Source organism: Cajanus cajan, chromosome 2 (genome assembly GCF_000230855.2).
Source record: "Cajanus cajan strain Asha chromosome 2, NIPB_CcT2T_4, whole genome shotgun sequence".
NCBI classification, from domain to species: domain Eukaryota; kingdom Viridiplantae; phylum Streptophyta; class Magnoliopsida; order Fabales; family Fabaceae; genus Cajanus; species Cajanus cajan.
Genome location: NC_138518.1, coordinates 76,741,525 through 76,762,260, shown reverse-complemented (window position 1 = coordinate 76,762,260; position 20,736 = coordinate 76,741,525). Strand labels below are relative to the sequence as shown.

At 34.5% G+C, this 20,736-nt stretch overlaps 1 protein-coding gene across 1 annotated transcript; it reads right to left on the bottom strand.

Moving 5' to 3' along the window:
* Positions 1-8,610: 8,610 nt before the first annotated feature.
* On the bottom strand, positions 8,611-10,478 carry LOC109801580 (Haloacid dehalogenase-like hydrolase (HAD) superfamily protein). The gene is made up of 2 exons (XM_020362690.3): positions 10,320-10,478; positions 8,611-10,130 (listed from the first exon to the last, which is right to left on the bottom strand). The coding sequence occupies exon 2, from the start codon at positions 9,900-9,902 to the stop codon at positions 8,769-8,771; it is 1,134 nt and encodes a 377-aa protein (XP_020218279.1). The 5' UTR covers positions 9,903-10,130; positions 10,320-10,478; the 3' UTR covers positions 8,611-8,768.
* Positions 10,479-20,736: the final 10,258 nt, after the last annotated feature.

Genomic DNA, 20,736 nt, shown 5'->3' with positions numbered 1-20,736 from the left:
CTCTTTCTCTCTTTCTTTGTTTAATGTACCTACAAAATATACTCTGACAAATTAATTTTTATTCATGTTTTATAACCATTTATTTAAGACTTGGTAGATACCACAAAAAAAAAAAACTTAATAACCGTTTCTTCATAATCTTATTTATATAGATCATTTATTCGAGTTATCCTTTATTATATTCGGTTAATCCGAGTTGTAATACTTGATTAGATCAAACTATAATTAATAATATTAAATGGACCATGTATCTTATTTTTATTAATTATAAAAAAAATTATAAGTGAGTTATCTTTGTCAAAAGGATATACATGCACTAAAAAAATTGAGTTATATTTTACTGTTTCTTCAATTTTTAATAGTCATGATACAGTGGTTATCATGACTTGATGGACAATTATGAGTTATCTCATTAATAATATTAATAAGCAATTATAATATGAGTTGTTAATCTCATAAAAAAATTATACTTAATAAATGATTATTAATATTTCCTCTATTTTTTATTATAAAAAAATAATTTTATACATATAAAAAATTTAATTATTTGCATTAAGTTTTACTATTCTCATAATATTTTTCTTAAATTTTTCTTATTACAAATATATAAAAAAGTAGAATAAAAAAAACTATACATTAAAAGATGAATATTTTATGAAGATTATCATTAAATAAGATAAAAATAATTGAAATTTTCTCATATTTAAGAAGAAAAAATGTGTCTTCTTATTATAATAAAGAATAGGGGAGTAGGTGTTAGAAAAGTGATCCACCATTATCCTTAGTCAGATAGATATTATAAGCTTGTACAAATTAAAATCTCCAAATTTTTGCTTACAAAGCAAAGACAATTAACTATGTTGTAAGAGACTATATAATTATATTGAGTGGATAGCTCATTTATCTTCTATATAGGTCAAGCAAATACTATTCACTACAAATCATAACTTATTAAGTGTCAAATTTCAAAGGTAAAATTCATCAATAGTGTAACTGTATCAATATGATTGTTTCTTAGCTTAGCTCAACATTTAGTCCTTTAAGTTAATTGGTAGGAATACAATATTTGTTCAATTAATATTGACATACAATGTCAATTATCATAAGTAATGTAGGTTTTGTCCATTTTGGGAGAATTTTGTAAATTTGTGTAGTAACATTGTCTAAAATATTGTTGTTATCATTTGTCATGTGTTGCGTGCTTATTTAATGTTACATAAATGAAATAATACCCTATTTAAATCTTATTTATTGTTATAATCTCGTAATAATTATGTCAGAATGTCTATATTTTATTGAATCAATTTTTAAAATATTAAATGATCGTAACTCACCATTATGTTTTCATATGACTAAGATATTTTATTGATGAAAATAGTAATATAACCATATAATATATCATCTCATGATAAAAGTTATTCTCAAATAATTCAAATGGATAAAACATAATTATTTAAAAAATATATGAATTTTTTAAAGCCTAAATTAATTTATGACCTAAGATGATCGTTGCTTTAATCCTTCTAATTTAGGATTTAGAGTTTAAGTTTCAACATGGTTTTGTCCGTTCGTCGTTTACTATGTTATACACAAAGTTTAGTGCGTGTTTGTATTTCCTTGAAAACAATGTTGAAACTCAATTCGCCAATTTTCTACTTTCACATTTGGTGGAAAGCGAGCAAGTAGTGTTAAACAAAGTCAAAAACACTTTGTTTGTTTTGCAGATTGTCGTTGTCTTCACAGAATCAGTATACTATGACCCACGAGGGAATCCACTCAGCAGCTTCAGGGACAACCTTATCATTTCCTCTATCAAATTATTCATGTTTGTGTCCAAATCAAATTTGATTAGGTCAACAATAAAAAAAATAAAGGCTTTTTAGCTTTTACGTATGCACACACGTAAACAAAAGGTTGGGGCATAAACATTTGAGAAACCAAAACCATTAATTATCGTTTAAAATAGTACAGTATAATTATATAAGGATTTTAATTAGTGACTTTTTGTGTAAAACGACACAATCATTAATCATTACGGAGCTGCCATGAAAGAATGCTGTGACACTTTAATGAAATTATTAATTTAAGTTCGGGAATTGGTTATGGATGTTCAATGTACTAACAATTAATTATGAAACACTATTTTGTCGACTAAAATCTGCATTGGGCTAGGTTCAATGTTAATGACTAGTGACCACTAACCCCATTCATATTGGTGGCTAGTGACTTGTGAGTGTGCTACACTATAAGCTCCCAGAAAATATAAGAAAAAAGTGAGGATGTCATATTGTGCTACTATTCAGTTTCACTGTGATTAAAGTACTGCGAATTGCTACAGTATAACTTTTGAGATGTTTTACAGTTTAATATCTGATCATTGGATGAAGCTATATATGTACTTTGATTATGTGTGTTTTCATCGTAATACAATACCAGTTTAGAAGAGTATTTTCGTAACTTTAAAATATAGAATTATAAAAAAGTTCTTAATTTTTCCTTTAAAAAATTTCTATCTAACCAAATATCATATATTGAGAATTTATAAGCAGGGGCAGAGGAGGAGCCCCCCCTTTTCTTTTACTAAATGCATTTAAATTACTACTAAAATATTTTTTGGCCTTCCTAAAATTTACGAAAAAAATATTAAAATTGGTAAATTAAAATTATTATGTTAATTGACACTTAATTAAAAAAAGGAAAAAAAATAGATAAGATTGATATATAACATGATAAATAGATGAATAAAAGATGTCTATATATGAGTGTTAATTATTTTTTTAAGCCTCCTTTGAGCAAAATTTTTAACTCTATTTATTGGTTTTAAAACAAGAAGAAAAAAAACAAATCTTATACAAGAACAAACCAAAAACGTAAAAACGAGAAAATTCAACAAGAATGAAAAACATAAATGAAGAAAAAAATGTAAAAACAAAATGAAAAATATTGAGATAAAAAAATACAACAGATTTACATAGTTCATCTAATTTGATCTACATTCACATGAGAGAGCATATTCCACTATCTAGAAATTAAGATCAAGTTTTTATAATAGAACAAACTCTTTGTTTTTCTCATAAATTCCTTTATCTCTTTAATTGGTTCTCTTTTTCTTTCCCTCTTTCAATTCTTTTGTGTTCACACTTAACACCTTTGCTTTTCACGTTTTCTTTTTATGTCACACTTAAGAATGATCTTTAAACACATACACACACTTAAGGATGATCCTTAAACACACACACACACACACACACATATATATATATATATGCAAAACTCTAGTACTAAATCTTATAAAAAGACAGTCTGAACCCATCAAACAAATTGAAATGGATTAAAACTTATAAAATTGTATAGACGAAAAACTACAAAGTATACAAATGATACAATAAATTTTGAGTCATAATCAACACTATCTTTGTTTACTAATCTAATTTTCGTATAGGTCATGTATGTTTAATTTGGAATCAATATATTCAAGTCAAATAATATTATCGTGAGTAAGCAAAATTATTCCCAATATTTTTGTGGGTCCAAGACAATACAATAGATAAGGCTTCTTATATATAAATATTTTTAAATTTAAGTATATATTATATAAAAAATAAGCATGTAATTTCAATAAAATAATACATTTTTTACACTATATGAACAATAATTTAACAAATGTTTAAAAAATATGTATTAATTGTTTTAATAAACTCCTATACTATCTTTTATCATCAATAAAATATGTTCTCTAAAATTGTTGTAGTGGTCATCACTTGTGGAACAAAACATTTATTATAAGGACCCTTTATAATTTGATATGTAAAAAAGTAATTCGCTTTTAAGTTTTATGTCTTCTATATAGAAAAAAAAATGTATTTACAAATTTAGAAAAAGATGAAAGTTTCTTTGATGTTTTAGGGAAGACTAAATATTTAATCTGTTAAAATTTAGAATTTGTGTTTTAGTAATTAAAAGCTGAACAAGAAAAGAAAAAACTAAAAACTAACATTAAAGAAGTAATTGTTCGTCTAAAAAATTAGAATTGTATTTTTATTTTTGGGCCTACCAATGATGGGCTCAGTACAGTTGTCCCATTTTTCAACCCTCTGGTCAACTTTGGTTTGGTTGCAAAACTATGAGTTAGGACAAACATAGTTTGACTCAAAATTTAGATGTTTGATAAAAGAAAATTAACTTCAATTAGAAAAAAATCATGGTGGAATTGAAAGAAAGAAAAAAAGACTTTGTGGATAAAGCTATTTAGATTAGCTTATGGATACACTATGACATGAGTCCATCACCGTTATTCCATACATACCCTATTCTTACCATATGTTGTTTATCGTTACTCTTTTCATAAGATGATTTTCTTTCAGCTAAAAAGGAATATGGAAGGAGAAACACCACTCCCACTCACTCTCTATCAATTTTATTTCTTTTTTTCTTTCCCTTTTCTCTATAGTACGAGATTATGTATATGCTTAACTACCGATTTAAAAACGGAAAAGCACACATTCTAATAAAAGCAAAACTTGTAAATATAATATTTTTTAACCTCAATCGCGTTCAGCTTAACTAATTTCTAAACAAGGAGGCTTAATTCGTTATATGTAATAAATACATCTGTCATGCAAACTTTCGTCTGTAAATAAAATAACAAATGTATAAATATCCTAATTTTGACTACCATTGCATTGTTACAAATTACAATATCAGTTTTTCACATGAAAATAATAATAATCACAGCTTTTATTTTGCAAAACCATTTTTGATAATTTCACCCGTAAAATCATTTCTAGTTATAAGTTTTCAAACAATGTGTCAAAATCATTTTTTAATAGATATTATCCATATAAAATTCATGTTATTTACTTAAAATAAAATTCAAATTCAATTCTACAAACAAACAGTCAAACATGTACTTCAACCCCAACCCCCATTCTGCAACCCAACCCCAACAGGCACGTTTGATTTGCATCGACCACCAAATACTGAACGACCACCGTCTTCATGTGAGCTCCTTGGTCAAAGGTCGTCTCCAGATCGGCGTATCCCCTTGCGATGACCTGGTCTCCTGCAAAACCCACTAGAGTCCCTGCATAAGGAATTAGTCGGTCGTTAGGTATTTTCATCCCCTCAAAGGTTTCCCAGAATAAAATGTCCGCAGAACTTCCCTGGTCAATCAACACACGCTTCACATTGTACCCCATGACAATCGCCGATACGACGATGGGGTCGTCCTCATGAGGGGCTACTCCTTCGTAATCCGAGTCTGAGAACGAAATCTCAGGCTGAGATGGTCGCCTGAATTCCGACACCGTCAGCACCGACCGAGTGTACCTCTTTCGGGCTGCCGAGGTAGTTCCCCCCGCCGGCGAAGTCCCCTGCGATGGTATTGAAATCGCCGTGGATGGGTTGCTGGTGGGTTTCGGTCAACTTCGTCGGCGTGTCTCTGGGAGGTGTTCTCTCTCTACGCCCATTTCTGCAGGTGTCTTCTTGTGCGCGCCTGTGTCGCCTATCCGACGAACCTCCTTCTTGTTTCCTTGCCACAAACTGCTTCAGTCGCCCTTCATTGATCAAGCGCTCGATCTGCCTCCCTAAGAAGAAGCAATTTTCATTAGAGTGTCCGTGGGTTCTATGAAACTCACACCAATCGATTTTAAAGGGTCCCAACTGACGCTCTGTTGCTGCGGGGAATTCAAACAACGATGTGCTGTTGACATCGTGAAATATCTGTCGCCTGGGAACATTGAGCGGAGTGAACTTTTCTTCATCATTGCTGCGTGTCCACTCGCCCCTTACCCGACCACCATGATCGGCCTGTCGGTAACCACCCTCCTTCATGTTGTAGCGGTCGCGTCGCTTATTCCAATCCGACCGCGGTCGGAGATGTTTGCTTCCCTCCTTATTGCTACCCCCTGCTTCTCGGCTCTCTGCTGCTCTTTTGCTGATCTGCCCCTCCTCCGTTTTAATGTGACTCAGTGTGAAGGCTCTCACACTTCCGATATCGTCTGGCAATTCGCTCTTTCCAGTGCGACGTCGAAAGCCCCAGACCTCAGACCCTTCTGGAATGCAATGACAGCCATCCTCTCGTCCAAGGATGTTATCCTCAAGGCGACCTCATTGAATCGTTGCAGAAAATCCTTCAACGACTCTTCCCTTTGCTGTTTGAGATCGAACAAGTCCGACGTGATCGGTGGCTTCTTCTTGTTAGCGGCGAACTGTGCCATGAAGAGCCGACTGAAAACGTCGAAGTCGGTGATGGATCGGTCAGGCAGACCGCTAAACCAGTCGAGAGCTGCCTTTTTGAGTGTCCCCATGAATAGCTTGCAACGGACTTCCATGCTTCCCTCACATATCAGCATTTGAGCCCGGAAATCCGTCAAATGTTGATTGGGATCCTGCGTTCCTTCAAAGGGTTCAACTTGCGGTATCCGATGATCCCTGGGGATGGCCTTGGCCTCTATGGCTTTTGAGAAAGGTCGAAAATCCCTAGGGACTTCCAACATGACATCCTCCTCCACCGTTCTGGTACTGGCTTCTATCCTGGCCTGCATCTCATCCGCTCGCCTCCTGATCTCCTCGTTTTCACGTTGGATGGCCTCCTCTCTCTCCATGGATCGCGCATTCTCCTCCCTTAAGCCATTGATCATGGCCATCATCTCCTCCATGGTTGGTGGTTGCGAGTTGTTGTTATTGCCGCCTCTCGCCATGATAGGGTGTAGGTTTTTTTTGTGTTTCTTGGGGCGTAGGAAAAGTTTCACCGTAATCCCACGGTGGGCGCCAAAATGTTCCGGCCAAAGGGTGGACTAGGGTTTTTTCCTAGATCGTGCCTTAGAGCCAGAGCATTCAAAAGTGTAATATGTCTTCTCCTCTCTAGGGTTTTTGGCTTTATAGTTTCTTGTTTACAGGCCTCATGGGCCCCGAGATTGTCGAGATTCTCCTTAACCGTCCTTATTTTAAAAGTATTATTTTAAACACATAAAAGCTAAATTGGCTCGTAATCGGCTTGGCCCATTCCGAGAAGTCCAATCGGGCATTGGTCGAGTGGGGTATCGGTCATAAAGGAAACGGTTGGGACGCCACCTATCGGTCATAGGCCGAGGGGATTCTGGAGAAGAGAAGGGTGTCGGATAAAAACCGAGAATGGCATACTTTGTGTTAGTCCAACTACGAACCGGCCGAGGTGGTGACTAAGCTACCGTAACCGAAGATATCCTATCGGTATTTCACCGTGACGGTACACTTGCCTTCCAGCCCTGAGCCGTTAAGACGAAAGGGCTTAAGAGGGTTGAAATCCGACTCTAGTGACAACATGCGGCTATAAACCGACCGGTCCTGAGGGAATCGACCGAGGCGGTGATTGAGCTATCGTAACCGAAGATATACTATCAGCATTTCACCGTGACGGTACAGTTACAAATTACAATATAACAATTTTTCACATGAAAATAATAATAATCACAGCTTTTATTTTGCAAAACCATTTTTGATAATTTCACCCGTAAAATCATTTATAGTTATAAGTTTTCAAACAATGTGTCAAAATCATTTTTTAATAGATATTATCCATATAAAATTCATGTTATTTACTTAAAATAAAATTCAAATTCAATTCTACAAACGAACAGTCAAACATGTACTTCAACCCCAACCCCTATTCTGCAACCCAACCCCAACAGGCACGTTTGATTTGCAACCATTCCACCGGTTCTTTTGAAATCAACTTTTAAAAGTTAATACCAACATTTTTTAATGGGTATGAAAGTGATGGACTTCCGATATAAAATACTATTCACAAATAATCGATCAGAAATAACAGTATACTTTATATGATTTTTAAAATAATTATTATAAAATTTGATATACTTATTATTTATAATATAGACTGTGATTGATTAATTGTGTAAATGTGTATCACAATTAAATTCTATTTTAATATGTTTGTATGAGCTATTTGATACTTCCTTTTTTAAAGTTCTGCTACAAAGTAGATAAAAATAAACAATTATTTTCACAAAAAAAAAAAAAAATCAACTGGACACAATCATTTCTACTTGGTTCACAAAAGACTGATGACTTGATGCGAGTTCTTATTTTGCTAAAAGGCTCGAATTATACAATGCCACAAACCAAAATAAAAGTGGTCCCCAGCTAGCACCCAGTTTCTTTAATAAAAATGACACACCAGCCCTTATTTTAGAAATGGCAAGAGGATAAGTTACAAGTAAACAATATTATCAAAATAGACTAATGTATAATATAAACACTCGAAAAATAAGGAATGAATGTACGGCGATTGGCGAATACCCACAGCTCTATGCAAACTGAGGCAACAATCTCGATCTTTCTTCCTTCTCTCTCTCTTCAAAAATAATTAGCATTATGATTAACATTTTGATTACATTTTGGGTTTAGCATACCTTAATACCCGCAAACACAATGGTCATCCTTGAAAAAAAAAAAAAAACTTATTTGAAGGTTTCATATTTTCCCGAGTTAGGGTTAGGGAATAATGTCACATGGACCAAAAGTAGAACTTACCTAAACTTGACTAGGTAATTTGTATTCTATCTATTGGATGGAATCACCGGTAAATCAAATCTTAAAATCCCATGAATGTATATGAACAGAAAATGCATTAGTAATAACATCAATGTTCAATCAGACCACTTATCATTTCCCCCCATTTATTATGTTACCATATACACAAGTAATCTACCTGTAACTAATATCATCAACAATCCGATGAACTTCAATCAACTGTACATTTATAGGATTTACCAGAAATTGTCATCAACTGATGATGTGTCATAATCTTCTTCCATCTCCATCTCCAACTCGGGCTCCACAGACCCAAATTCAGTCAATTCAATGTCTGCAAGATTCTTCAAATCAACCACTGAAAGCTCATCTAGGCGCCTGACAACCAAGTCTGCAGCTCCAAGCTCATAGACAGGATGCTTACTAGCAACAGCCACACACTTCATCCGTGCATCATGTGCAGCCTCCACTGTTGAATTGGAGTTTCCAAACACAATGCACCTCTCAGGTATGAAGTTTAAAAGCTGTGCAGCATACACAAACATTTCTGGATCAGGCTTTCCCCTGTGAACATCCTCTGCTGCTACAATAACACTGAAAGTATCCCCGATACCAATTTCCCCTATAGCAGATTCGAGAGCCTTTCTAGGACGCGTGGAAACCAATGCCATTGGTATCTTATAATGCATCAAAACACTCACAAATTCCTTGGACCCTGACATGAGACTATATATCCCACCCTGCAAAGCTTGGTAGATTTCTTCCCTTCTATTAGCCATCCTTCTTAACTGTGCCGGATCCCTTGACCAACACAGCACTTCTGAAATCGCCTGTTCGTTCTTCATGCCCTCTATTCTCTTGAGGATAAATGCAGGAGGAGAGGGTTTGCCTTCTTCCTGAGACAGTACGAGCCAAGCTTGCTTCTCTAGATCAGGGTTGTCTTCAACAAGAACTCCCTCCCACTCAAATATAGCACCCAACCAACCACATCCCATCCTCTCTTGCCGGAGCAAGGGATTCCGAAGCGACGGGTTATCTGCTCTATTTGTGGGAGGCCACGAATCAGGCCTTGGATCAAATCCACCATCAATCTTGTTATCCCTCTTGGGCAACTTCTCTTCCCTATAAGCATGTGCTTCTCTTGTTAATTCCACAGCCAAGGCCTTAATTGAAGAAAACATGAATCTATCTTGTTTAATAGATTTAGGCAAAGCCAAAGAAACCACAATCCTCCTACCACCGAGAAACTCAGATGTCGGGAACCGAACGGTATTCAAAGATTTGCGTTTACCAGACACATCCCTGGTGAAATTTCCACCACAAACTGGACGGTGGCCAAGTAGTGAAGTTGCAGCAATTGACTCAACCATTTTTCAATTTTCACAAACCAAATTGAATTGAGTTTCCACAAAAGGGAGGACCAATTGAATTGAATTGAGTTCCAAACAAACCAACCTATCTAACCAAAGATTCAGATTCAATGCTGAAGAACTTCAACCCTGATTCCCAGACCCTAGCTATTATATTCCTGAAAACGACGCCATCTTAGAGCAAAACGACACCAGCGAAATCGCAGCTTTATCGTCAAGAGAAATCACCTTCACGAAAAAAACAAGCATACCAATTACTCAAATAGCAAAATTAGCAAATAAAATTAAAAAATAATAATAACAATAATTAAATGCGTATAACAGTAGAAATTGAACGTGAAAAGGCGAAAAAATAAGAAAAAGATGCAAAGAAAATAGTTGAAGCGTTGGAAAGAGAAAGATGAATGAAGAAGGAACCTGAAAGAGAAAGGAAGTGAAAAGAGGATCAGAAACTTGACGAACATGAATCTCTCTTGGTCTCTATTTGCCAGATTTTCGGAGAAGCTTTTTCTATACGTTTCTTCCTCTTCTCTTTTTATTTTTATTTTCTTATTTTATTTTGATTCTGATTTTTTAAGATGAAAGTGTGGTTTATAAATGAGGAAAGAAAAAATGGGTAAAGAAGAGATAGAGAGAGAGAACGCAACATTGAAGAAGAAACCGTCCACGCTGGCAGAATCGGTCGGCTATAATTGGCACACGTTTCGTCACAAAGTGCGTTCATGTTTATTTATTGGGTAACCGACGGTGTTCCTATCCTTGCCTTTCTTCATGTGTTTTTTTTTTTTTAATTAAAAAAAATCTGGTAAAACGAATTCAATTCACACGTTCACACAGTGTTCCCTTTTCCATTACGGCACTCAACCAATGTGCAAGAATTTTCAAGGCTTAATTTTTTTTTTTTTTGATAAGCAAAAGAATTTAATTAAAAGTTTCAAGGCTTAATTAATTAGTATATTATTTACTTTTTATTCTAATTTATGTGAATTTTAGTCTTTTTAATTTTAACTATTTATATATATTTCTACAATTTTAAACATTTTATTCTTTATTTTAATATTTTATATATTTTTCCTATCACTTTTTTTTACTGCACTTATCACTTTTTATAAATAAACAATACTCACACCTTTATTATATTTATGTTAATGTTAATTATTTTTTTCATCAATGTTAATTATTGGTTAAATTTTTATGATAAGAACTTAATTTAAATCATTAAATTTTTTAAGAGAATCATTTGTACATTTATTAGTTACATTAGCTGTTAATCGTCTAGCTCAATTGATTTTGGCACGTGGGTACGTAAAACTTTATGTACCAAATTCATAAATTAGCTCCGAATGGAGTATGTACAAAAATAAGACTACATTGAACAAAGACAATTGAAAAGTTAGGCCAAAGCTAAATACATGAGTGATGATAAACAGTTGTTAGCTATTTATTTAATATGATATCAAAACTTAATTATTTTTTATAAGAGTTAATTACTTTAATATCAATAGTGAATTATTTTTGCGTTAAATATTTTGAACAAATATTATAATCATTTAGAGATTAAATTATTTAATTATAAAATATTTAGTGAAATTTGTAACACTATATTTGGAGTGTTTAATTTAATTATATGATTAGTTGTAGGTTGTCGTTAGTATTATTGTTTGAGAACTCTGAAGTTAAGGGACTTTAAAAATAAATTATCTCAATAATAGTAGAAATATAGTTAAGTTAGTCCAGTATAAAAAATGGTATATAAATTTTTTCTCAAGACGCTAATCTTATAGATTCATATTTAAAGAAATTGTAGAGAGAAGTTAGAAAGGAGTTTTTTAAACCCAAATTTTTTTTCTTCCTCCTTTAGACGGGAAAACCTTTCCCTTTTCCCTCCTATACCTAATATGTTTGGCTAAGTTGAAGATTCAAGACCCATAGCTAAGAATGTTTGCTCTCTATGTTGTGGAAGATGCTCTTGATATTGTGATCTTGAGTCACTTTGAATTTGTGAATTTTGTTGGTTGCATGTTATCAATGATGTAGTTTTCGAGTTGTTTATGGTACCTGGATTTAGTATATCATGTTGCATGTTGGTGAATTTTTTAGTTTTTGGTAGATTAGGCAAATTGAATTTCTACGAAAGTGCAAAAACTAGTATCACGTCGAGTTCGCCTTCAAGATCCTAAGCATCGTCTCTAACTTGGCCATGTTGGACGTGAGTTAGAATGATGTCAAATGTGAGCAGAGAGAGTTGTCTCTGTCTGAATTAATGATGGACACTAGTTAGAGAATCAATAAATCTCCCTTGATTACGGATCCTATAATCATGGATGATCATGAGAATCATGATATGAATTAGTCAATCCCTATAGTTAAGCTATTCCATATTTTAGACTTTAATGTAATCAATAATTGTCATTATTGTAGAATCATTGCTATAATGACTAGCATGATTATAGGATCAGCTACTTCTCCTTTTTACTGTATATATTCAGGTATTCACACATGTAACATATGAAAGTGAATATACAATATTCAGTTTTCTATCTTGGTATCAGAGCTTTTACGCCTTGAAGGCTCTTGATCCGAAAAACAAACCATGTCATCCGCTGCCAATTCCAACCCCAAAAATGACCTTCCATCCACTGTATCTGTCAAGCTGGACAGAGACAACTTTCCCCTATGGAAATCACTGGTATTACCTATCATCAGAGGTGCCAGGCTCGATGGTTACATGTTAGGGAAAAAGAAGTGCCCTGAAGAATTCATCCTTGCTGCAGATTCAATCAGAAAGACCAATCCTGATTTTGAAGACTGGCAAGCAAGTGATCAACAACTCCTTGGTTGGTTAATGAATTCAATGACTGCTGACATGGCAACACAGTTATTACACTGTGAAACCTCAAAACAACTTTGGGATGAAGCTCAAAGTCTAGCTGGTGCTCACACAAGGTCACGAGTTACTTACCTTAAATCTGAGTTCCATAGCACCAGAAAAGGAGACATGAAAATGGAAGATTATCTGTCCAAAATGAAGAATCTGGCTGATAAACTCAAACTTGCAGGACATGAAATCTCAAATTCTGATCTACTCATTCAAACTCTGAATGGTTTGGATTCTGAATATAATCCAATAGTTGTCAAATTATCTGATCAAACTACACTCACTTGGGTTGATCTACAGGCTCAATTGTTGACCTTTGAAAATAGAATTGAGCAACTAAACAGCTTCACCAACCTAAACCTCAATGCAACAGCAAATGTGGTTACCAAAGCTGATCACAGGGGCAATAGGTTCAACACAAACAACACCTGGAGAGGTTCCAACTTCAGAAGTTGGAGAGGAGGCAGAGGAAGAGGTAGACCATCTAAGCCTACATGCCAGGTCTGCAACAAGATGGGACATACAGCAATGTACTGCTACTACAGGTTTGACAAAGCCTACTCAAACTCTAATAATTCAACAGACAATGAAAAACAAGGACCTCCCAATGCCTTCCTAGCTTCTCAAAACTCTGCTCGAGACTATGACTGGTACTTTGATAGTGGTGCAAGCAACCATGTCTCACACCAAACAGACAAGATTGGTGATCTAACTGAACATCATGGTAAGACTTCTCTAGTTGTTGGAAATGGTGAAAGGTTACAAATTGCTGGAACTGGTTCCTCAAAACTTAATTCTATCAACTTACATGATGTTTTATATGTGCCAAATATTACCAAAAACCTATTGAGTGTGTCCAAACTAGCTGCTGATAATCATATTCTTATTGAGTTTGATGCAAATTTTTGCTTTGTGAAGGACAAGCTGACAGGGAAGGTACTTCTAAAAGGGAAACTTAAGAATGGATTGTATCAACTCTCAGAAAAAGAAAAAGACCCATGTGTTTTTGTATCTGTCAAAGAAAGCTGGCATAGGAAACTTGGACACCCTAATAATAAGATCTTAGACAAGGTCTTAAAAGACTATAATGTAAAATTATCACCTAGTGATAATCTTAGCTTCTGTGAGGCTTGTCAGTATGGCAAGCTGAATTTTTTACCTTTTAAATCCTCTTCCTCTTATGCTCAGGATATCCTTGAATTAATCCACACTGATGTATGGGGTCCTGCACCAATAATATCATCATCTGGTTTTAAATACTATGTCCATTTCATTGATGATTTCACTAGGTTTACATGGATTTATCCTTTAAAACAAAAATCAGATACTGCTCATGTCTTTATCCAGTTCAAAAATATGGTAGAAAATCAGTTCAACAAAAGGATTAAAACAATTCAGTGTGATGGTGGTGGTGAATATAAAGCTGTTCAGAAGCATGCTATAGAAACAGGGATACAATTCAGAATGTCATGTCCATATACATCACAACAGAATGGCAGAGCTGAAAGAAAACACAGACACATTGCAGAACTTGGGTTGACACTGTTGGCACAAGCTAAAATGCCTCTGAGTTACTGGTGGGAAGCATTCTCCACTGCAACTTTCATTATAAACAGGCTACCCTCACCAGTAACCCAAAATAAAAGCCCTTATTATGTTCTATATAAAAAGGAACCCGACTACAGCTACTTAAAATCATTTGGATGTGCCTGCTACCCTTGTCTCAAGCCTTATAATCAACACAAGTTGCAGTTCCACACAACAAGATGTGTGTTCTTGGGCTACAGTAATTCTCACAAAGGGTACAAATGTGTCAATTCTCATGGTAGAATCTTCATCTCAAGACATGTTGTTTTCAATGAAGATCACTTCCCGTTCCATGATGGTTTTCTTAATACAAGAGTTCCTTTAAAAACACTAACTGAGAATCCATTTAGTTCTTTTCCTTTGCGTGTTACAGGTCCATCACTTAGAGAAGACATTGTTCCTGCTAACAATGACTTCCACATTGAACCAGAACCACTTGGGAACCCAGAAGCTTCCAATGAACAGCTTCAGGAGAATGTTACTGAACCTGCTGACTTAGACACGAACACAAGTCTTCCTGAGGCACCTGCTGAATTAGACACAAACACAGGGTTTCCTGAGGAAGGTCGGATCCACACCAGAAGCAAAAGTGGTATTCACAAGCCAAAGCTTCCGTATATTGGATTAGCTGAAAACTGTGTTGAAGAAAAGGAACCAACAAATGCACAAGAAGCCCTCCAAAGTCCACAGTGGAAAGATGCTATGCACAAGGAAATTCAGGCACTGAATCTCAATCATACTTGGACCTTAGTACCATATCAAGCCCAAGAAAGCATCATTGACTCCAAGTGGGTGTTCAAAACCAAGTACAAAGCAGATGGCACCATTGAAAGGAGAAAAGCCAGATTAGTTGCAAAAGGATTTCAACAAACAGCTGGATTAGACTACGAAGAAACCTTCAGCCCTGTGGTTAAGTCCAGCACAATCAGAATCATCCTTGCAATTGCAGTTCACCTTAATTGGGAAGTAAAACAGCTTGACATAAATAATGCCTTCCTCAATGGTTATCTAAAGCAAACCGTATATATGAATCAACCAGAAGGCTTTGCAGATCCAACCAAACCCAATCATGTTTGCAAATTATCTAAGGCAATCTATGGACTTAAACAAGCACCAAGAGCCTGGTTTGACAGCCTCAAAAATGCCTTGCTAAAATGGGGTTTTCAGAACACAAAAAGTGATACCTCACTCTTTACTCTAAGAGGTAAAAATCATATCACTTTTCTTCTAATATATGTTGATGATATAATAGTGACAGGGAACAACACCAAATTCCTGGAAGCCTTTGTCAAACAACTCAACATTGTGTTCTCCCTAAAGGATCTTGGTCAATTACATTATTTCTTAGGCATAGAAGTTCATAGAGATGCAACTGGTATGTACTTAAAGCAATCCAAGTACATAAAGGACTTGCTAAGGAAATTTAAGATGGAAAATGCATCACCCTGTCCCACTCCTATGGTCACTGGCAAGCAGTTTACAATTGAAGGGGAGAAACTGAAAAATCCAACCGAGTTCAGACAAGCCATAGGAGCATTGCAGTACTTGACAAATACAAGACCTGACATTGCTTTCTCTGTCAACAAACTTAGTCAGTTCATGAGCTCTCCAACTTTAGATCACTGGCAGGGTATCAAGAGAATTTTAAGGTACCTCCAAGGCACTATGCACTACTGTCTACACATTAAATGCTCTGCTTATCTAGACATAGCAGGTTTTTCAGATGCAGATTGGGCCACTAGTGTGGATGATCGAAAGTCTATGGCAGGTCAATGTGTTTTCCTTGGAGACACACTTGTTTCTTGGTCCTCAAGAAAGCAGCAAGTAGTGTCAAGGTCCAGCACAGAATCAGAATATAGAGCCTTGGCTGATCTAGCTGCTGAAATAACCTGGACTCGTTCACTTCTTACTGAATTAAAACTCCCTCAGCCAAGGAAACCGATACTATGGTGTGATAACTTGAGTGCCAAGGCATTAGCTTCAAATCCAGTCATGCATGCTCGAACAAAGCATATTGAAACAGATGTGCATTACATTAGAGATCAAGTACTGCAAGATAAAGTCATTGTAGCTTATGTTCCATCAGCTGATCAAATCGCTGACTGCCTCACCAAAGCCTTGACACATACAAGGTTCAATCAATTAAGAGACAAACTTGGGGTGACTCCTTCACCATCAGTTTGAGAGGGGAAGTTAGAGAATCAATAAATCTCCCTTGATTACGGATCCTATAATCATGGATGATCATGAGAATCATGATATGAATTAGTCAATCCCTATAGTTAAGCTATTCCATATTTTAGACTTTAATGTAATCAATAATTGTCATTATTGTAGAATCATTGCTATAATGACTAGCATGATTATAGGATCAGCTACTTCTCCTTTTTACTGTATATATTCAGGTATTCACACATGTAACATATGAAAGTGAATATACAATATTCAGTTTTCTATCTACACTAATGAAGTGGCATTGGGAGTGAATCAAGTAGATGCCCTCTATCTAATTAGGATCGAACATGAGATTTTGTTGCGCTATACATGAGATAATGGGAGGCTCTTTGCCTCAACCATGCTAGCCACATGTAGTTTGGCGTTGGACGTGGACAAGACAATAAGTCTTTGCCTCAATGGCGACACCCAAGGGATGGCGTCGAACGTGAGTTGCAAGCTTATAATATGATGTTTTAAGTTGCTTAATGGTTGAATGATGATGATCGAGTTGTATGATGAAAATCATGTGATGATACTCATTATGTTTTGAGTTCGTAGACTATTTAATGATGTTTATGTTGTTAAGTTATAAGTTGATAGATGATGATGTTGTATGGTTGTATGATGCTATAGTTGATTAAGTTGATAAGTTGTAAGACATGTGGTGTAGATACATGTTTTTGTTGAAATACATAAAAGCTGAATGAGAGTAAAAAAATATTTTAGATATTAAAATATCTCATTGTGTAAATATAAGTTGTAGTGCTTTGAAAGCCTAGTTGAAAACCTTTTCAGTAAGTAAGTTGATTTATAAATAAATAGTTTTTTTTTAAATTGTCTCATTTAGGTTTTATGTGGAACTTGTATGTGGACAAGTAAAGACATATATGTATAAAGTGACTAATTGAGTAAAGTACAAGGTTGAAGACTTAGTCCTTAACTGAGTATCAAAAGGACGTAGTATTTGGAGGGTTGTCAATAAGTTAATCATATAAGAGACTTAGCGTTACAAGCAATGTCGTAGTAGACTCATATTCAAATTGTTATACTCTATCGTAACAGTAGTACTAATCTTCCTAGTTTAAGTAAAAAAACTTGAGAAATCAAGTTTAAGTTTAAACCTGACACTCTTTAAGGCCTAAAGTTGTTTATACTTAACCTGATTGTGATAGGTCAAACGTTGTGGTTTGATATGGTTTAACCACCTAAATTGGCCACCTTTATTGTAAGAGATATTCGTAATTGATATGTGTGATGATGTTATAGTTGTTCTGATGATATTGTTGTGGCGTTATAAGTTGTTGAGATATTGGTATGATGATATGATTTATAAGTTTAAGTTAATATGTAAAGTTGGATTAAATGTTGATAAAGTTGTTTATATTTTATTTGTTGTAAACTAGTGTTGTGAATGTATGTTCATTTCTATATCCTATGATCATTCCATGACCAACAATAGCTATTATCATTCATTCACTGACCCTTATTTATGAAGCCATATGTGTATAACTATGCAAGATATCCCATGATCGTTACATGGCTATCAATTCTAACAACTAGTTAGTTTTTGACTATAGTAATCAACACCTAAGGTGTTTTAGTAGCTGGAAGCATGTTATTAACATACAAAAAATGCGACACGTATCACAATATCCTTTACTGACAACAACAAATGTACTTGACAATGACAGGGATAAAGATTCATATATCATAGGAGGAGATAAAATTGTTTGTTTATTGGGGAAAAAATATAAGATTTTCTAATTTAGGGTTTAGGAATTGTATATATAAAGATAGGAGCCAAGGGTAAATGGCAAATTACACTTGTTGAATGTTTTGGGTTAGGATAGTTGATAAGTTTTCTAAATATTAGTTTTTCTTAGAATTCTCCGATGACAATCCCTTTATCAAAATATTTTTGTGCCCACCGCAGGGCATATGTAAAATTATGTTCCCACACCCCGATGGTTGGTTGTAAATAGTGGTTTATACTGGTAAGATTGTTAAGGAGTAATGCTAGTTAGTCTAATGCATACGATTTTGTTGGTGTTGGCACTAATGGTGTGGATGATGTAGGACTTGTGGACAATGGTCCAATGTTGTAGAAGATCTTAGAAACTATGGAAATCTTGTAGTTTGACAATGAAGAAACACATAGAAGGGTAAATGAGGCAAAAAGATTGTGAAAGGAAGATTTGGAGGCATTACAACTGGAGAACAAGGAAGCATAAAGGAAAGTAAAGAGGCTATGAATGGGAGTTATGGAAATTGCGAACAATGATTCAACTTTACATGAAATTCAAACTATCATAAAGACCTTATGACAAGATAATGAGGAAGCATTAGGGAGAACAAAAAGAGGCTGAAAGGCTTTGTCATGAGGTTTGAAAAGCAATGCAACCTCAAAATGAGGATTAATGGAGAAGAGTATAGGAGATTCAAAGAGTTATGCAAGCACAAGTCACAAACTTGCAATAAGGAAATATAAAAGGCAAAGGGGCCAAACCACTAAAGGATTTCCATCCCTTCTCTAAAGCAATTGAACGAGAGAAAGTGTCAATGCATCTAACAGTGTCGAAGATATCACTTTTTAATGGATCTCAGGATCTAAAGGAACATTTAATGACGTATCAAGCTCACATGTTGATTGGTGGAGGTATCAATGTTGCATATTGAAAACTTTTTGTAAGGATCCTTGTCAGGACATCACCAAAATGTTTCGATAAAGAGAATGTCATCATCTCTTTGTCGATCTTTGTTTGAACATAACTTTTCATGTAACCACCTTTGACAAATTTCTCATTTTTCATGATCAAATAATAACAATCTTTTATGTCATGCCCACTAGTTTTATAAAACTCACACCAACTACTTTTATCTGTGCCTAATGATCGACTACTTTGGGTTGGAAAATTTAGATGAGTGATATTAACATCTTTCAAAATCTGACATCTAGACATATTCAATAGTTTTGGATTCTTTATCTCTTGAAAATCGGATACCTCATCATACTGAGCATTACTCTGGTAACCTCATTGTTTTTGTAGCTTAGCACCTTCTCTCTTAACCTAGTCAATGTTTCAAGTGTTGACTTGCTGATACTTGTTGACTGCCTTCGACTTTATTCTTATGAGATTAACCCATTGACTACCTTAACCAAGTTTTTTGGGGTTCAAATTCTAACCTTGGGTATAGAAATAACTTGGTTGGAAGGCAAAAAAATATGGCGTGGAGGAGATGTCCAAGGACCAATGGAATCAGACAAAGAACATTCTGTGGGGTCGCACAAGGAAGCCTTGAATTATCTTGGGAGATATATTGATCTTTTATGAATGTTTTCGAGACAAAATATGCATCTCTTTATAGAAAACTTTTATGTTAGATGATTTATTTAGGCATTTCATTGTACGATCTTGAAAATAAAAAATCTTGTAGCATTTCAAGAAGTAAAGACTATGTATTTATACTATACAATCACTTTATGATTGATACTCTTTACAATCTCTTAAGATCGATTGTTATTACCAAGACTTTGCGAATTCAAGCATTTAAAGTCTTGAGAACCGTATACTCTATGATTACTTATAACTCCTTGTTTTATTTTTTTTATCTTTGACTTTCAAAATTTGACTTAATGGTGCATGTAATTTTAAACTTTTTTTTATTGATTAAATAAATAAAATTATTCTAATAGATTTAATTACAAGAAAAATATAAAATGAAATTAACGTTTGAAAAAAAGGTACACAATAAAAATCGTATAAAAGTGAATTGACTGAATTCCATTAGTAAGATTTTTTAATATTTTTTTTGGACCGAGTGTTCACTTTTGGCGCTATTTTTTACTGCAACTATGATACTTATTATTTGGAATATTATTTGAGTCTCATAATTTTTTTATAAATAAATTTAATGTATTAGTTTTCATATTTTGAAGGCTAAAACCCTATTTTGGTCTCTTATAATTTTTTTTGTTTTAATTTAGTCCCTCATTAATTTTTGGTCTCAATTTGGTCCAAAACTAATTAATTGGTTTCAATTTAGTCCTAAATTAATTAATTGGTTTCAATGTGGGACTTTCCGTCCAAATTGCTTTAACGGTGTTAACTTTTGGCCACGTGGACGCCACGTAGATGCATACGTGACATCCAC

Bases quoted from the DNA above. Each gene is read 5' to 3' on its own strand.
- LOC109801580 (XM_020362690.3), bottom strand. From the start codon at position 9,902: ATGGTTGAGTCAATTGCTGCAACTTCACTACTTGGCCACCGTCCAGTT.